General features: G+C 55.9%; 8 protein-coding genes across 8 annotated transcripts; 5 read left to right on the forward strand and 3 right to left on the reverse strand.

Moving 5' to 3' along the window:
* Window positions 1-2,596: 2,596 nt before the first annotated feature.
* On the forward strand, window positions 2,597-3,395 carry POSPLADRAFT_1142351 (hypothetical protein; the record flags this gene model as incomplete). The annotated part of the gene is made up of 4 exons (XM_024485410.1): window positions 2,597-2,756; window positions 2,814-2,950; window positions 3,005-3,095; window positions 3,151-3,395. The coding sequence occupies 4 exons, from the start codon at window positions 2,597-2,599 to the stop codon at window positions 3,393-3,395; spliced, it is 633 nt and encodes a 210-aa protein (XP_024339243.1).
* A 300-nt stretch (window positions 3,396-3,695) lies between these two features.
* Window positions 3,696-4,877, reverse strand: POSPLADRAFT_1143298 (hypothetical protein; the record flags this gene model as incomplete). The annotated part of the gene is made up of 4 exons (XM_024485543.1): window positions 3,696-3,841; window positions 3,963-4,206; window positions 4,265-4,620; window positions 4,823-4,877. The coding sequence occupies 4 exons, from the start codon at window positions 4,875-4,877 to the stop codon at window positions 3,696-3,698; spliced, it is 801 nt and encodes a 266-aa protein (XP_024339244.1).
* A 354-nt stretch (window positions 4,878-5,231) lies between these two features.
* On the forward strand, window positions 5,232-6,029 carry POSPLADRAFT_1057064 (hypothetical protein; the record flags this gene model as incomplete). The annotated part of the gene is made up of 1 exon (XM_024480865.1): window positions 5,232-6,029. The coding sequence occupies one exon, from the start codon at window positions 5,232-5,234 to the stop codon at window positions 6,027-6,029; it is 798 nt and encodes a 265-aa protein (XP_024339245.1).
* Window positions 6,030-6,326: 297 nt separating this feature from the next.
* Window positions 6,327-6,936, reverse strand: POSPLADRAFT_1057065 (hypothetical protein; the record flags this gene model as incomplete). Its single annotated transcript, XM_024480866.1, has 3 exons — window positions 6,327-6,572; window positions 6,625-6,729; window positions 6,823-6,936. 3 exons carry the CDS (start codon window positions 6,934-6,936, stop codon window positions 6,327-6,329), a joined length of 465 nt encoding a protein of 154 aa, XP_024339246.1.
* A 1,351-nt stretch (window positions 6,937-8,287) lies between these two features.
* Window positions 8,288-9,079, forward strand: POSPLADRAFT_1143373 (hypothetical protein; the record flags this gene model as incomplete). Its single annotated transcript, XM_024485554.1, has 1 exon — window positions 8,288-9,079. The coding sequence occupies one exon, from the start codon at window positions 8,288-8,290 to the stop codon at window positions 9,077-9,079; it is 792 nt and encodes a 263-aa protein (XP_024339247.1).
* Window positions 9,080-10,749: 1,670 nt separating this feature from the next.
* POSPLADRAFT_1057067 (hypothetical protein) lies at window positions 10,750-11,012 on the forward strand (the record flags this gene model as incomplete). The annotated part of the gene is made up of 3 exons (XM_024480867.1): window positions 10,750-10,834; window positions 10,891-10,905; window positions 10,957-11,012. 3 exons carry the CDS (start codon window positions 10,750-10,752, stop codon window positions 11,010-11,012), a joined length of 156 nt encoding a protein of 51 aa, XP_024339248.1.
* A 1,167-nt stretch (window positions 11,013-12,179) lies between these two features.
* Window positions 12,180-14,461, reverse strand: POSPLADRAFT_1142964 (hypothetical protein; the record flags this gene model as incomplete). The annotated part of the gene is made up of 5 exons (XM_024485500.1): window positions 12,180-12,458; window positions 12,517-12,602; window positions 12,679-12,960; window positions 13,047-13,196; window positions 14,356-14,461. 5 exons carry the CDS (start codon window positions 14,459-14,461, stop codon window positions 12,180-12,182), a joined length of 903 nt encoding a protein of 300 aa, XP_024339249.1.
* A 1,659-nt stretch (window positions 14,462-16,120) lies between these two features.
* On the forward strand, window positions 16,121-17,605 carry POSPLADRAFT_1040044 (carbohydrate-binding module family 50 protein). Its single transcript, XM_024477656.1, has 4 exons — window positions 16,121-16,238; window positions 16,307-16,394; window positions 16,451-16,679; window positions 17,053-17,605. Exons 1-4 carry the CDS (start codon window positions 16,184-16,186, stop codon window positions 17,293-17,295), a joined length of 615 nt encoding a protein of 204 aa, XP_024339250.1. The 5' UTR covers window positions 16,121-16,183; the 3' UTR covers window positions 17,296-17,605.
* Window positions 17,606-17,779: the final 174 nt, after the last annotated feature.

Genomic DNA, 17,779 nt, shown 5'->3' on the forward strand with positions numbered 1-17,779 from the left:
GCCTCAGATGGCGGTGGGATGGCATCAATGGGATGGATGCATCGCGACTCGGTCGGATGCAACCGTGGCGACGGGATTCAGTGTTCTGGCCGGCTCGACATTGCGAGACGACGGGCGGCGGCTGCGATGGGGAGCTGTCGACTTGAGGAACCAAGGCAAGAGCGAGAGTGCATTGAAGACTCTCTGTGCGGTGCCTGGTATCCTTCCTTGGCCCAGCAAGAAAGCGTGGGAAAACTCGACCAGGTGGTGGTACGAGTCCAAGGAGCTCCTATGTCACGATCATGTATGTGAGCGTGTTAGTCGTATTTAGCGCCCGCATTAGGTCACAGAGCGCTTTGAGTAGTTGATACTGATACTTGTTGTCGTCCGCACAACTTACAATCCTTATCTTGGCAGATGACGGTTGCTCCCATGGCACGTCATGCAGAACCTGTACAGCCTCCCGCTGCCGGAGGCCAACCGCGCACAATGACAACGTGCAAGGAGGTAAAAAACCGAGCGGCAAGAAGAATACAGCCTTGATCGCTCATCCGTCTCCGCAATCAAGCAATCCAACGTTGGCTCTCCCAATCGCTTATTGACGTCGTTATGTCCCTCGCAGAGCCACCTGCTTGGTGAAACTCTCCCACTCACATCTAGTGTATGGTCGAGTCCAAATGAGAAGTGCAATGCAAGCACGGATACAGGATCGGTAGTGAGCGCAAGAGGCTGAGCATATTCGTGCGTTGGTTAATATGCGGGTGTCGTGTGCGGGAATGTCCACGTCGCACGACTTGGTTATTTGAGATCTGGAGGGCAATGTTCTGGGCGAGCGTCGATGCAGGGTACGACACAAAGCCCTTTCATCGCTGCTGTGACTTATGATATAGAAAGTGAGGCTCGTTTCCCATTGATACCTTTCTTCAACACTAACAAAAACAGGCAACCTGTTACTATTGCTTTCGTTACTCGTCCCTTCACCATTCAATCATAGAATAACCACAACTTCGCCTGAACTACTCTCTGGCTGAAAGCCTAAAACCACCTGCCATGTGCATAACCGATCGAACTAAGTGCAAAAGACTCCTGGAGAGTTGCATTGAAACAGTGGTTGAATATTTAAGTAGTGAGTCGGTGGCTCGCGAAGCATGTCAACTGGAGGGTTCACCCAAGATCTATGCATTCCTGCGCAGACGACTGCAGTCCAGGATCGCTAGAAAGACGAGATATACCATTCGTCCGCTTCACTGTCGACGACCTCGTTGCCTATGTAACAGTGTCACGACAAAGGTCTAATCACTGAAGATAACACAGAATACGGACCAAAAACGGCTGAAACACAAAGGCGAGGTGCGTCAGCGCTGGATACCAGATAGATCTCGAAGAGTACTGACCTGCAGTCGGTTTCGGCAGCGCCGCCACACTGAGGATGGTCAAGGGAAGAAGAGCCACAAGGAGACGAACAAATTGCATGTTTGCGCTGCGTGGGGTGTGTGAGATGGTTTGTTGATGTTGGAGTGCCGCAGAGACAGCACGGCTTATAACTACTTCAGTACCAACCTCTGGGGCAACATTCCCAAACGTTTCGGGATATCCCTTAGATGTTCCATGTAGCTCAGAAGTAATCTGAGTCCCCAATGGAAATACTGTGTGAGTAGTGATTCCTCAAATTTGTGAGTCTTGACGAACTTTGCCGTTGCAATGCTCTGTTCGGCCCGTTGTTCACGGGCAGTATGCTCACTATAAGATCCCCGGACTCCACGGGTGTCTATAACCAGCTAAGAAACACCTATGATAAATGATCTATCAGAACGTTTCGGACATTTTGGCAATTAACGTTATATCTAACGGCACAAGTTCACACTTGCGATACGTAATGATTCTTCATGGCGAGCGTCAGGTCGATTGAGGGAGGACGTGTCGTAGAGTCTCATTGACAGTAATGACACCAACGGCGATGTCGGGGTCGTACAATTTGACAGTGTCTTGATCTCATGGTACATTTGTGTAATGTTATGTCAGGTGAGTGGCTTCGCTCAGCTAAAAATATATCTGCTGCCTTCCTGACTTACTCGTTGTGATCAGAAGAAATGTCCGTCTCTGGTAAGATGCCTCATCGACGACCATTTTCCTATCCAGGGACAATGCACAGACTTCGCAGGCGTCCCGCAAGCGTCGGGACTTAATGTCAAGGGGCGGCTTCTGACGCCTTAGGTTGTTCTTTGGTCCTTGTAGCTATTGTGAGAGACATCGGCTGAGGTACACTATACCGATTGCAGTGACGTTTCACGAGCACAAATCCTTCACTTCCCCCCGCTCGTGTCACCGCATTCCCCGAGCCATGTCAGGCTCCACCAGCACATACCAACTCCTACTAGATGGCAAGGAGGATGACTCGACTAGCCACTTGCTGACCCAATCAGAGACTGACGTGGACGACGACTCTCTCCAAGGAGAGCATCTGTACCGCAGGCGAAGATGGGCCAAGTTCCTTCCTTGGGTCGTGCACGCCGTACTCATATCCATCTCGACGAGTCTCTTTCTTCTGTCTCTTCGGAGGCCATCTGATTCGCAGTGCGCAAGATTACTGTCTGCATACTGTATGTGATGTCATGGCATGTCGAACTTTTGGAGACTGACACCCGTTGCAGCACCTCTGATTGAGTCCGTTGAGTATCATGATGTAAAGTTCAACGGGACCCTGTTCAACCCTTCCGTGTACATGGGCAAGCCGTCTCTAGATCTCGATGCTGCCTGGGACGCAATAGTCCATCGCTGTTCGTCATGATGATGGTTCTACAGTTCCTGACCACGACTGAGATATTGCCTTACAGCGAGGCCGACAAGAATCACCAGTGAAATGTTGAAGAAACTTCACAAAGAAGAGCGTCCATCGCTGATCAAATTCATGGACGTGGACGGTGGAGGCTATATGGGCACGCTTGACTTCACTCATCAGCTTCATTGTTTGGTGTGTTCCCTTCCTGAAGTTTGGTACGAATCACAAGACTTACACCTCTCATAGAATGTCTTACGCAAGCATACCTACTACGAGTATTACAAGGATACCGAATCGGCAATCCTAGAGGGGCCTCAGGCTTATCGAACCCATTTAGGTGAATTATCGTCGGTAACCCGTACTCGATACTTGCTGATGTTTTCGCCCTCTAGACCATTGCGTGGATATGTTACGGCAGCATATCTTGTGCAATGCAGATGTAGGGCTGGTGACTAATGATTGGGTCAAAGGACACAAGACACCGTATCCGGATTTCTCAAATTGGCACAGGTGCAGGGATGTTGAAAAGATCTGGGAGTGGAACGAGAAGTATGCGGTGCATATTCCATGGGAACGGCTCACTAGATTCGGAGACGAAGTGGACTTAGAACAACCTGACGGTGCAATTGTCTCATAGTCTCCAGGTAGCATGTGTTGCGGATATACTGTGTAGGCAAATGACGATTCAGGTAATTATGTGACACTCATGGACAATTCTAGTGAGTGCCTACCCGCAACCCCACATTGTCAAGGTCCCACGTTACTGCGATAGAACTGACAATACACGAAAATGAATCCTCAGCTAAGTCGCATGCAGGCATGTCATTTGTTCGCGAAAGACCCCGTCAAGTACATTCTCAAATCCGCATCGTCATTGTTGCAGTACTCCAGCCAACTTCAATACTTTACGATTCTCCCCACTAGCTAGAACAAGGACTCAGGAGCCACTAGGGGAATTTGAGTCCGAGAACCCATGCTTATTGTCTTGTCCACCTCCAACCATGTGCGGTAGCAATAGTGTAGGGCCAGTAGTGTCGGGCGGACCGCGCCAGTCTATTCTGATGCCGCCCAAAGTTGTCAAAGCTGCAAGCCATCCATCAGCGCAGCATAACAGCCACTTGGATCCTTCTGTAAGGCATTCTGCTCGCTGTGGTACGTCATCATCAATCTCGCAGTCTGAACGTTGCAACGAATGCAGACTGACCTACCGGAGACTCAGACTGTGAGGTCGATGATGACTGGTATCGGACGCGGATCGGACGCGGAGAACCGGTGTAAGCGGCCTTTGTAGTGACGCTGGCGATCCTCATCGACGGAAGGAGTGTCGCTTGGTCCAGAATGCTCGTACTGATCCACCCCTGCTCAGCGAACAGCTGGATGACTTCAATCATCCAGTATCTATAATTCCACTCAGGGAACTTCGGCACAGGGCCTTTGCCAGAGATGACCTTCGCGTGAATGTCGTCAGCACATCAGTCCATTCTCTGATTCAAGGCTTGTGTGCACCTCCCGGAGCGCCTTAATCCGGCTGTACTTGACACTGCCAATTGAGATGCCGCCCAAACACTTCCGCATTTTGAGCAGCGAGATGTCTCGATCGAACAAGTGCCATTGCACTCCCCGGCTGTCACTGTAGTGGCGGTCGAATACCTGGAAACATGGAAGATCCTGATCGAGCCTCTCCGTTTGCACCACTATGGCCCAGTGGAGGTGCTCCTCCGTCCCTACTCTGTAGTCAGCTCGTTCATACTGGACCACAGCGATCTTACACTGTATGTCCATAGGAAAAGCTAAAATGCTGGCTATGGTGATGGGTGTCGACGGCAAGTTGTAGCGTCGTGCATCGTGGAGACCCTCGCAAGCTATAGACCAACAATAGAACATATGTACATTGTTTTCAAGTCGTGCCGGCGTACTTTCCGAGAATGCCCGTGCAGGTAATCAGTTCAGTGATCAACGGTTGCCAATGCTAGTGCTGGAGATAAACCAGGGTAAAGGCCTAGATCCTCATTGCTACGTGTCATCTTCCGTATCCATGATTACATAACACCGCACTGTACCTACCAGGCAGTCGGCAGACTACCGCCAATCTAAGCAGTCCGACTCTTGTTGTGGACATAGACGTCTGAACACGAGTTCTGCGTAGCCGAACGGCGCATTGGAGGGGTACATTATATGTTGCAATCAAAGTCTTAGCCACGTAAAGAATATGAATAAACTGGCAATTCGAAGGTTTAACGTCCACATTTGATAAGCCCGATCGATCAATCCACTACACCCGGTTATTATAGCGCGAAGCTATTTTGCAGTACTGCATGTTGCTGGTGGTAACTTGAATCCTTCAGGTCCGCATGTTCATCAAAACATGTGGGGAATCTCCCGTTCGCTCGTGATCAATCGGTGATTCGTAACATAGAACTCCGATCTAATTTAACTGCTTCCTTTTCTACACATCCCCATTTTTGACCCAACCATGTTGCTAGCAGCTGTCCTAAACATCTACGTCGACGCTCTAGAGTGGTACTACTATTGGAAAGGGACCTTAGCCAGCAGCGTACAGTTTTTGCCCTTCGGCCTTGTTCTCAAAATCCAAAGCGAACTTACCATCGCCCATGAGGGCCACATCATCAACTTCATCCGAAAACACACATCTATTCCTGTTCCCCGTGTCATAGCCGCAACAGCGTGGTATGACCGGAGATTTGTACTCATGAAGAGGGTACACGGCGATAATTTGCAGGCAGTATGGCGTCATCTCGATACCGAGCAGCGCGCAAACATCGTCGAACAGCTACGCTCATTCGTCCTCCAGCTTCGGGCCCTAAAATCTCCCCACGGACAGGCCGTATGCGGTCTGAATGGTGCTGCTACCCTAGACAGCCGCGTATCCTCGCACCCAATTGGACCATTCGCCAACGAAGGCGCATTCAACGACCGTCTCATCGACGCCGCAGAGCCATATTCATGCGAGGAGATCCTTGCAGACGTCCGCTCTCGCATGCGCGACGATCACCGGATTGTGTTCACGCATGCCGACCTTGCACCTCGCAATATCCTCGTACGTGGTGGAACAATTGTGGCTGTGATAGATTGGGAGGAATCTGGGTGGTATCCGGAGCATTGGGAGTTCGTCAGGGCCATGTACTTCCCAATGGCGCATCCACGAGACGAAGCATGGATGCGGGCCATTCGAGATTTCATCCCAGGGGACTACGAGAAAGACTGGCTTGTGGATCGTGAACTATCGGACCGCATGGTTGGCGCATTTTAAGGTAACGTTACCTTCTCATAGTCGTTAATTGTGCGATGCTCACTGCTTGTGATTCGTAGATCAGGCAACGATTCTGTGCGCGAGTTTGTCCTGGAGTGTACAAGCTGTCTTTGGGAACATGCCTTTTTTCTGAGACGACAAGTTTTCCTTAAATGCAGACGTCTGAGATACCATCTGTAATACAGTATTGGCCACACAAGGGAAAACAAAGTAAGGGTAAGGTCGAAATGCAGATGGCATTCTACGCTGTGCCCGCAACTAGGTATCATTCCAAGGTTTAGATGTATATTGTGAAGTCTAGATTTGAGTTGACTCGCCATTGACATCCTCAAGCTCGACAATGACAGGAAGTGCAGTCCTGCTTTCAGCGTACGCACTCGTGGTGGCGACGCTCGCGCGCCGGAGCGAGGGAAGCAGTGTCGATTGGGCAGGAATGTTCGCATAAAGCCATCCTTTTTCGGAGAACAGTTGGATTACTTCCATGACCCAGTCGCGGCAATTCCACTCCGCGGGCCTGTTCGTGGGTGGATTGGTGTAGACAACCTAAGTCATATCAGCATACCCATCTAGTTGTAGTCGAAGTAAGGATATGCACCTCCCGCAACAGCTTCAACTGGCTATGTTTGATGCTACCGATGTAGACGCCGCCAAGGCACTTACGCGTGGTGAACAGCGAAACATCCTGGTCGTACAACACCCACTACTTTCCCCGCTCGTCGTTGAATGTACGATCGTAAGCCTGGAAGCACGGAAACCTCGACCTGATGCCGGGCCTGGAGATGGTCTGTATCACAATGGCCCAGTGGAGCTCCTCCTCCTTCCCTACTCCAAAAACATCCCGCTCATATTGTAGAACGGCAATCTTGCAGTCTTTGTCAACGCCGAGTGCCTTCAAGATGTTATCCATGATGGTGGACGTAGGAGGTGAATTCGGGATCCATCGATCGTGGTACTCGTCTGCATTATATACGTTGGAGAATTCCGAATCATGTGCTAGCTACAGACTCCGGGAATCCACATACACGCGTGTCCAAGAAGTAAGCCTGCAGGTCCGAGCGCACACCACGATCCCGTCGGCCCTCCAGGCTAGTATCCTGGCCCTACGATATTCACGCCAAATTACCCCATACTCGCTGTGTGACTTTGTCTTTTGAACCACACTACATCCATTCACCGTTGACTTTTGCAGGTTTGTTGGAGTCGGTGTGATTCTACCAGAAGCGCAGAAGGCACGTTGTCGTCGCCACTACTGCTCGCACTGTTGACGAGCAACGAGTTGGGCTTGCCGAATATGAGCACTTTTGCGTTTGCATGAGCCTTGCGTGTAGCCTCGGGCTTGCCGAGAGAAGTGTTCAGCATCGATCGTGACGGAAAATAAAAGACGACTGTTTTAAAGGGGTTGAATGCCCTATAATGAGTGAACGAAAGGCGACGCACGGATATGATGAGTACTGGGACAATGAGCGCGCCTCCTCAGACGTCAATGAGTATGCTCTCTCGTCCACGATGTGTCGGATGTAGGTTTTGTCGACTACGGTTCTTTCTGCCCTGCATTGGACATCGACACCAGCCAAGATTTAATTGCATGAGTTTCTCAACATGCTGTAGTGTTGGAATTATGACCGCGTCTGCGGTTCACAGTTCAAAGGGGCTCCGACATGCTAGTCACAACATGTTCGTCGATATTCACAAAATTGCTGAGCGCGAGGGGCATTTCGCACGGAGCCTGCCGTAGATGCCCCCTCCGCTGAAGACAGTGTGAGCCCGAACCGGCGGAAGACTCCGACTCGGTACACACATGATACACCCGCTATGCCAAGCATCATCAACGACGTGAAGGCGGATGAGATCACATTGAGGGCACCTGATTGATAAAAAGATGAAGAAGAGGTTGCAGAGGGACGATGAGGGTTCACCTGCATGTAATGGAACAATAGGTCTCGGTTTCTACCGATATTGTGTCCGTGCATTGTATTCTATTTTGGGTAGGCACAATGGGCATCAAAACGATTGAGCATCCTATCTTGAGAGTGTGTTGTCCACATGTACTCGCCGCTTCTAGGCATCTTCTACACTTGAAGCTTGAGGAGCGCATGTGTATGTTCATAGGGAAGTGGTGAAGCAAGAATATTGGATTAACCGTTCAATGCTCCTGCTGTCGGTTCGATCACGATCGATCGGCAATTTACAATGGAACTCCGATCAAATCTTAAGCACTGGAACGAACTCTGGACTCCGCCTCCACTTTCAGGCTTACCATGTTTCTCGCAGCAATCCTTAACATATATATCTGGATCCGAGCTTGGTGCATCTACATATTTGGGACATCAGAGGCCCGCATAGTCTTCCTGCCCTTTGGTCTTGTTCTCAAAGTCACCACCCAAAATATCGCGCACGAGGGCCATACAATCGAATTTGTCCGCAACCACACCTCTATCCCTGTCCCACGCGTCTTTGTCGCAGCGGAGTGGTGTGGGCGGAAATACCTGCTTATGAAGAAGGTAGAAGGCGATAACTTGGAGTGGGCATGGCAGCATCTCGACGCCGAGCAGCGCTCAAACATCGTTCTTCAGCTGCGCTCCTTCGTCCTTCAGCTTCGTGCTCTCCGGTCTCCTCATGGACCAGCAGTGTGCGGGCTAAATGGTGTCACTTGCATTGACAGCCGCATATCCTCACAACCTGTCGGTCCATTTCCAAACGAAAGCGCATTCAATGACGGTCTCATCGTCGCCGCGAAGCTATACTTATGTGATGAGATTCTTGCAGACATCCGCTCTCGCATGCGCAACGACCACCGCATCGCTTTTACTCATGGCGACCTCGCACCACGCAATATCTTCGTGCGCGGAGGCACAGTTGTGGCGGTCATTGACTGGGAGGAGTCTGGATGGTATCCAGAGCACTGGGAGTTTGTCAAAGCTGTATACTTCCCGTTTTACAAACGGGATGAGGCTTGGCTGCAGGCTATACGAGACTTCATCCCGGAAAACTACGAAAAAGAACGGGTTGTGGGTCGCGAACTATCGGACCGCATGGTTGGCGCGTTCTAAGGTAAGACAACCTTTCAAGTCAGCCGACTTTACAACGCTCGCTGTATCTATCCGGTAGGGTACGCCTTATTTTCCTTGTTTGAAAATCACCTTATACGTATCACGGAGTGTTCGTTCACGTCGATGATCATTCTTTTGCACCCTTTTCAAAGACCTGAGATACTAATTTCACATTAAATGGATCGTACAGGAGAAAAGCACCTTCGAGAGGATCAAGATGTGCTACATTATAACTGAGAACCAATCTTAGGTCACATGTACACTGTGCGTTGTAACATGAGCAGTCTCACTGTAATGTTCCTCAGCCATAGAGATCGACAATGACCTGACCGTATGTTCCAACAGACTCGAGATGCGGAACATCCCGCGCCATGTCGTGAAACTACACGAGCAGCAGAGGCACGTCCCGAGGATCGCGGAAGTTCGTGATTTTCCGCATTTACGAGCGCCTCATGAATGCGTGAGCGGAAATCAGGCGAATACCGGTCAGGTCGGTGGTGTGACCGATTCTCAAGTCGCAGTCCACGAGGTTAGTAGTACGTTGAGTGTTGTTGCCATAAACCCGATCCTAACCGTCGTCAATAGCGTTGATCGGAGGCTGATAAGCGGCACGCGCCATGGCTGGCAGTTGAGTGCAGCTGTTTTCGCATTTAGGTTGCGTTGCTGCCTTGCGGTGCCCATTCGTAATTCCCTGAGGCAATTCAAGCAGCGACTGGGGGTCCGCGCTTATCACGACAGGTGCTCAGCCGCGCAAAGATGCTTCTATTGGATGACCAATCTGTTCCTGCTGTCAAGATACAACAAAAAATCGCGTCAGAAGACTCTATTGAAATGACTTGCAGCGCCGTTCTTAAACATCGGGTTGCGCCAATTTGTTCTTGAGACGCAAAAACCAGCGCTTGTCATGCGCTCAAGTCCCGATTAGGCCCGCGGTCCTCTCTACTTGGTGCTAGCAGCCATGTAGCAATCCTTCTGTGTCTCTCCGAATATGCGAGTCGGTAGGTCAACAATGCGATAGGCTTCATTCCTCTGCGTAGAGCGAAACACGCCGATTTCGCGACTACACTCGTTAATGCGTTCTGCTGTCTACGTTTCGAAGAGGGGCGAGGCCCTCCTTGAAGGCTCAAAAGGTGTACGGCCCACAACTGATGGTTAGAAAGAACTGTAGGCCTCATCGTCACTCATGCGCGTGATATACGCGCTAAGTTTCGCGTTTCAGAAGAATTAGCACCACCCGAGGCTCGGACAGTGTTGTAACCTATCAGCTGAGAAACTGTACGTGATCCCCCCCGCCCCCCGCCCCCCCCCCCCCCCCCCACGCAGCTATTGAATGCTGGCACGCTGAGACGGCGTTGTAGAACAGGCGTGTGCACAAATACTAAAAGGCGTTACAGCTTGACATTCATTGCCTTATCAACCACAGTTGTAGGGCGCTTGGAGACGTAAAAGTGGATGCTTGAAACGGGGTGAGTCCGCCGTTATGTGCAAGTGCCACTTGGAAACATTGCATATTGCGGCAATGTGACTTTATATCCCCGAGTAGCAACACATACCGGACTGCCGAAGCCGAAACTCCTGTCTTCTCGCCGATAACATGAGCCTATATAATGCTAGGGTGTCGTGCAGATGCCTACTAGCGACTCCACCCATCTCAAACCCCAAAGTCCACAATGCAGTTCTTGAAATTCGGCTCTTATCTTGCTATCATCAGCTTTGCTGTCCTCCAGACTGCGGCCATGCCTAAGCCTATGCCTGGTAGGTCTCTATTTTCTGTCGTGACAGTAATTTTGGACGCTGACACACCCCTCCAGTGCCCAACGCAGATGGTCAGTAGAAGTCCTTCAACATGTCCATGTGACTGATCCGCATATGAACAGATGAGTTCCTGCCTGGGGTCAGTTTCAACATGGACAAATACGCCGGCGGTGAGTAATGCACGTTGAATTGTCCTCTAGGTCCTAAAACTCTACTCAGAATGTCGTGGATAAACGAGTTGTAACTTGGCTGATTTGTAATCGATGTACATGATAGTCAAATCATTTGGTCACGTTTGCTGCGTCTTGTATACATGCTGTGCCCATGACACGAGATTTCGCATATGATGTAGCCAGGAAGATTAACAGCGAAATATGTACTAGTAAGCAATAGGCCAGCTCCGCATGACTATTTGTTCCATGATCCCTCATTGGAGTCCGTATATGGCTGGGGCCGCAGGTTCGTGGCTGCCTGAGTTCGATCTGAAAGGCCCCCTACGATAGGACTCTTCACACGTCCCGTTGCCTTGCTTGGTCTCTGCTGCTTGATGCTTGTCAATTAGAATTGAGGTTCATGCATGCTATTCTATCCGCCTTGTTGTCCGGGGGCCGGCGCATAGCTGCTCGCGGCTGTCACTGACGACCGCGAGGCCAGATTTCAACCTGGACAGTAGGCAGCCTGGCGTTCGGAAGGGTTCCGCGACGGGCAATGTGTGGACTCCAGGTCGACCTCGACGACGAAATACACGGGTGACATTTGCATTCCCGACGTGCAGCATATTTGCGGCTCACTATAGTCTCAGGGCTTCCGACGCATGTCGTGTGGCCAGCCCTACACTTGCGGCAGAAGCGTATGTCGGGCATTTACCCACATGGGAGGCCGGCACTGAATCAGGCTTGCAGCCCCTGCCATGCTGATGACTTGGAATCGCGCTGCGCTTACTTACGTTACCTTGATGTGAATCGGCCACCCAACCTGCTTGCTCTACAAGTACTTCATGAAAGCTGGCGAGCTCACGGTCCATGATCCTAGGCGGGGGCCCCGCTCACGTCTTCGAGGCTGTGGTCAGGCCGGTGTATCAACCTCGAGTGCTTGCAAATTGCTCTTCATAATCATGAAGGTGCGCCGAGGACCCATCGATTGGCGCACTCAACTGCATCATATACACCGCAACCCCCGAGATGATGTGCTACCTACAGACCCCGAAAGCCCACACACACGCGTGTCCTCGCGCTGCAGCGATCCCACAGGGGCCGCAGGGGCCAGGCTCGTCTCCGTCAGCCCCCCGCGCGCGCACCCAGAGTCCACGGCGCTCGCATCAGAATGCGCCACACTTGTGCGGCGTTCACGCCAGAGTGCGCCACACTTGCGCGGCAACCGCGCGCATCGTGTCGCGCCACTCCCGCGCGCCGCCCGCGTCCGCGTTGACGTCGCCGAGCAGCGCGAACGGCACGCCGCGGTCGCTGCCCGCGCTCACGCCGGGGACGAGCGGGAGCTCGCCGAGCACGGGCACGCCCGCGCGCGCAGCGACCGCGCGGAACGCCTCGGGCGGGCCGAACAGCGCGTGTGGCGTCGTGCACGTGGGGCAGATGAAGTGCGCCTGGTTCAGCAGGAGGCCGGTGATCTGCAGGCAGCAGTCAGCGGTGAGGCGGGACAGTGAGAGGAGGGAGACGGGCACGCACGGGCACGGACAATTTTTGGAACATGGCGACGCCCTTGCGCACGTCGGCGAGCGCGACGTCCTGCGGGGTGGACACGATGACGGCGCCTGCAGCCGCGGCGGGGGACGAGTCAGTGTAAGTGCCAGTGGTGCGCCGGTATGCGCGCAGAAGCGGGGCGCGCACCGTCGACGTTGACGAGCTGGCCGAGCGTGAGCGGCACGTCGCCCGTGCCGGGCGGCATGTCCAGCACGAGGACGTCGAGGCCGGGGCCGCTGCCTGCTCCGTCGCCGCTGCCGCTGCGCCAGTCGACGTCAAACAGGAGCTGCTGCACGGCCTTCTGGACCATCAGCCCGCGCCAGACGACGGGCGTGTCGGCGCTGCTGCCGGACGCGGGCGCGCGCGGGAGGAGGAAGCCCATGGACATGCACGGCAGGCCGTGGTTCACGAGGGGGACGAGCGCGCCGGCTGCGGCAGCGCGGGCGGGCGGGCAGGTGTGGGTGCGAATGAGTGTGTGAACGGGGACGCGTGCGGGGAGGGGGACGGGGACGGACCTGGGGTGAGGCGCGGCTCATCGGCGGCGGCGAGGCCCATGAGCGTGGGGACGGACGGGCCGAAGACGTCGAGGTCGAGGATGCCGACGCGCGGGCGGGCGTCCGGGCGCGCGGGGTCGCGGTGCATGGCGAGCGCGAAGGCGAGGTTCACTGGTGTGCCGCGCGTCAGCTCTGCGAGTGCGCAAGGGTGCCACGGCCGGGACGCTGCGCCGCGAGGGCATGCATGAAGCCGTCCGAGAGGCTGCACTGGGAGGGGGAGCGCGGTCATGGCGTGCGAGCAAGCGTGCGCGCGCCCTCGGTGTACGCCGGTGTGCTCGGCAGAGCCCTGCTTACCCGCGCGGGGATACAGCGCCCAGCGTTCGCCGGCCACCACGCTTGCCTCGCGATGTGCCACACCAGAAACTATGGCTGCCGCCGGTCTTCGGCGCCATGAAAAGCTCGCCCACACGTCTCACCCCGACATCCCTCTCTCTCACAGTGACGCCGCCGACTCAACATACAGTCGCTCGCACGATCGATTCAGCGGCATTACGTTGCGCGCGTACCCCTGGGGAAGCTTGCGCCACCTGCACACCCGTCGGCGTTAGACGTGCATGACGACGGTGCAAGCTCATACAGTGGCGGGCAGTATGCCCGGGCGGCGGGCCGGGACATGGCTGTTGGACCAAGTACGTTGGCACGAGAGCCAATCTACAGCCATTATGGAAGCGCCTGCACCGGCGACAAGGCCGCATAGCGCGCGGTACGGACTTTCTATGTGCTCAGCTGCGCAAGTGAACGGGGGGCAATCAGCCACGAACAGTGCCTAGATATACGGCGAAGCGTAGTGAATCTCTTCAGGGGTCTAGGCATCGTTGGTTGAAGGCCCCGGACGTGGACTGTGCGCGCCCCTTCTCGCAATATCCGGAGCTCCGAGCCGTAAATACACTTCGGGCCGTGTTCGCTAAGTATTCGGACTGCGAACGGGTGCTGCAGGGCCGACAGCCACGGGCACGCGGGATGCGACACCAGATCGGACATGCAGCATGGCTTGCAGCCGCAAAGACACGAATATGTATCGGATGGGCAAAGATGGTGCCGCGGCGCTCCACGCAGGATACAGGTCAGGGGAAGGCAGCGTTGACAGCGCGCGCGCGTGGCGAGACAGACGTGACACAGAGCAAGAGAGGAGAGCGGCGGGACCGGGCGCAGCACACACGTGTACAGCCCCGGACGCAAACGAAGCGCGACCCCAGACCAGCCAGCATGTACGGCCGCTGCTGCAGACTCGTGCGCGGGCAGGAGGAGGCGGGACGCGGGGAAGACGGACCTGCGACGGTGCTCTTGCCGACGCCGCCCTTGCCGCTGGCGACGGCGAGGACCCTGGCGACGTGCGGGATGGCGCGCTTCTGCGGGGGGCCGCCCCTGCGGGGCATCTGCGGCGCGGGGCTGTGGTCGCGACGCGGGAGGCCCTGGGGGATGCGGTGAGCGGCGAGCGGCGCGTGGGAGGGTGTGCACACGGGGCTCACCAGGGGGTTGTCATGTGCGCGCACAGAGGACGTCGCGAGGCGGCGGCGGAGGGCGGCGGCGGGGACGAGCATGGTGAGCAGGAGCAGGAGCAGAAGGAGGGACGCCAGCGCGGGGATTGCCGAGGGATGCAGCGCGCGCTTCTTCTGCTCCGCCCCACGCGGCGCCCACCGCCGTTCGCGCCCTCATTCGCACCCGTGACCGGCCCTCGTCGACCCCAAGATGCCGACGCTGACCGGTGACCGAATGTGCCTCGCAGCTGCCGGCGTGTCATCTTGTTCGCCAGGTGTAGGTGTAGACGCGCCGCGCCGATCCGTCTGCGCGCCCACGTCCCCAGCGCGCCCCAGACTCCCAGCGCGCAGGGATGGTTAGGTGCCTCAGTATGCAGTGAGCACCGCACCCGCCCTGAATGCACGCGATGTTCGTCTTCGCGTCCCTGCGCGCGCGGACGCTCAAGCTCAAGTTCAAGTCGGCTCACCACGCTCCTCAGCCGCACCAGCCAGACTTGAGGGAGGTGCGGCGCGCGGTACGGCGTACGCATCTGTCGCGGCGCGCTCGGGCGAACAGACATCGGACATGCAACCGTGTTCGACGTGCAACGTTCAATGCTCAACGTTCAACGCTCAGCTGGTGCTCGGCCTCCGCGGACAGGAGATGTAAGCAGAGCTCCCCAGCAACTTTGCAGGACGATGGTAGTATGCCACCACGGCGGCAGTGCGACAACGCAATACACAATACACAGGGATGAGCCAGAGACATGAAATAAGGCTGATGCAGAGTTCCGCTTCTAGCCCTCCGTGCCGCCCCACTAGCACAGACATGCCGATTCTGCGCATCCTCTCGCAGGCCCCGCAAATCCTTCACCGACCGAGCAGCGTGTTCCACCGTCCTGGCCCTTGTCATGCTCATGCTGGCGCCAGCACCAGCAGATGATGGATGCAGCAGATCGCTGTCACAAGGCGGTTATGAACGCAGCAAGCTGCCCGCACCAGAAGGGGCTGGGTCAGCGGAACGCTGCCACAATGAGGCGGAACATCACACCTCGTCGGACGGCGGTCTGTCGCATTCATTGCCTGCTCGTGCCGTTGGCTAGGCACTGCTATCGCCTCGTTATTCCAGCAACCGCTGGCATGCTCGGCACAAGGGCTGCTTGGTCGGCGGATTCCTGAAGTGCACCGGCTATAGCCTGGCCATACTTGCACGATTGTCCTTTCGAAAGGGGCAGCGGTTGATGAAGACGGTGACTCGGCATGGCAAAGTCGGGCTGGTGGATGTGTTGGGGTTAGGGTGATTAGGGCAGTCTCGTATGGGAGTCGACAAATTCTGTCCTCGCGGTGCAAGTAGCCAATGCGGGCCCTGCAGCGTTCATGTACAATTTTCTCTCGATATTCGGATCGCCTGTTGTGGCATATAAATTCAGCGATCCCGATGTTCGGATGCGAGTTGTATTTCCTGCAGCGCGTTGGATGATGTGCGGACCGTATTCGCAGGGGCGCCAAGGCGGGGATTGCCGAGGGCAGCGGCGGTTGCTGGGAGAGCGGCTGCTGATGTTCTCCTCCTCCTACGACCACCCGCGCGCCGTTGCCCACCTCTCCTTGCGCCCACGCTCCTTCTGCCACGCCCTGCCCGTCATGTTTGCCCGCAACGCCGCCGCAGCCCTCCTCGCCCTCCCCTTCCTGGCCCACGGTGCGTCCCCCCCGCCCTTCCGGCCCTGCGCCGTCCCTGACGCCGTGTTTTTCTTTTCTCCCCCGCAGCCACGTACGCGCAGACCTGCGCGCGCTCCTACACCGTGCAGGAGGGCGACATCTGCAACAGCATCTCTGCCGCGCACAACGTCTCCACGTGCGTCCGCCCGCGCCCCCGCTGACCGCTAACCGCTAACCCTCTCCCCCCCGCAGCTACCAGCTCGCCGCCGTCAACGCCGCGATCAACGCCGACTGCAGCAACCTCACGCCCGGCGAGACCCTCTGCCTCGGGTACGCCGGCTCCGATTGCACCACGACGTACGTCGTCGCGCTCGGCGACGACTGCGACAGCGTCGCGCAGGCGCACAGCCTCAACACCACCGTGCTCTATGAGAACAACCCGCAGATCGATGCGTCGTGCGAGAATCTCTATGTCGGCGAGGTGAGTTGCGCTTTCCTTGCTGGCGGTGCGCAGCGCGCGGCTTCTAGTACCGAGCACAGCGGGATTTTTTAAAAAACTGCATGGGCGCTAGTGCTATAGGTGCCTCGTTTACGTCTGCAAACGCTGAACGGATGGGGCACGGGAGCTCGGGTGTCCGTGCGCGGGCCCTGTCTTTGCGCCGTGCAGCTGTGTGAACGTCTTGAGGGAAAACTATTGACTGGGCTGTCTCCCGGGGCCAACACACACCCCGGGACGGTGGACACAACAGAGGAGTACCGTAATAGGCATGTAGGCCGGATCCGGTTCTAGGCTTACTCGCTTTGCACCGCCGCACTGTTCCATGTTGTATCCCAGCTGATCTGACCTCGCACAGGTTCTCTGCGTAGCGAACGACGCCGAGGTCCCCATATCGGGGTCCATCACCGCCTCGATCGCGACCGCGATCCCCACGACCGCGACGCTCGCCAACGCGACGGCAACTGCGACACCCTCGATCACGGTCGTCAGCACCGCGGTGCCGTCTGCGTCCGCGAGTGCGAGCAGCACCGGCGACGACAGCGGGGACGACGGTGACGACGGTGATGATGGCGACCTGCCGTGGTGCGACGAGCTCTAAGCGCGTCCCGCCCTCGCTCTCGCATGCCCAAGTGCGGCACCGCATAGCACCTCTCACGCACGCTCTTACCGTCTGCTTTACCTCTCCTCGTAATCTCCGGTCGGTCTTGTTTCTCGCATAGGTCGCACGCTCTCCAGCAGTAGCCCGCACGCCCGCGCATTCGTGTTCCGCCCCTTTACGCTTACGCTCTATACCTCTCACCCGATCCCCCGGCCGCACCGGCGGGGCGTCGATGAATTGTGTCGCCCTGTGGGCCTCGACTGATTATATATATGCACCGCGCCCTTGACGGCCGCGTTTAAATCTTAAACCGTGTGCGTGTGGGAACCCTCGCGCTGTGATCGGCCCGTGTGACTGCCGCATACGTCACGGACGCGAGGCAAGGCGCCTCTAGTGCCTTCGCCTACGCGTCCCGCCGCTAGTATAAGTATCAGCACAGCGCCCCCCGACGCCGACGAGCTGCTCGTCGCCCGCGCCCGCACAG

This window comes from Postia placenta (genome assembly GCF_002117355.1).
Source record: "Postia placenta MAD-698-R-SB12 unplaced genomic scaffold POSPLAscaffold_7, whole genome shotgun sequence".
NCBI classification, from domain to species: Eukaryota; Fungi; Basidiomycota; class Agaricomycetes; order Polyporales; family Adustoporiaceae; genus Rhodonia; species Rhodonia placenta.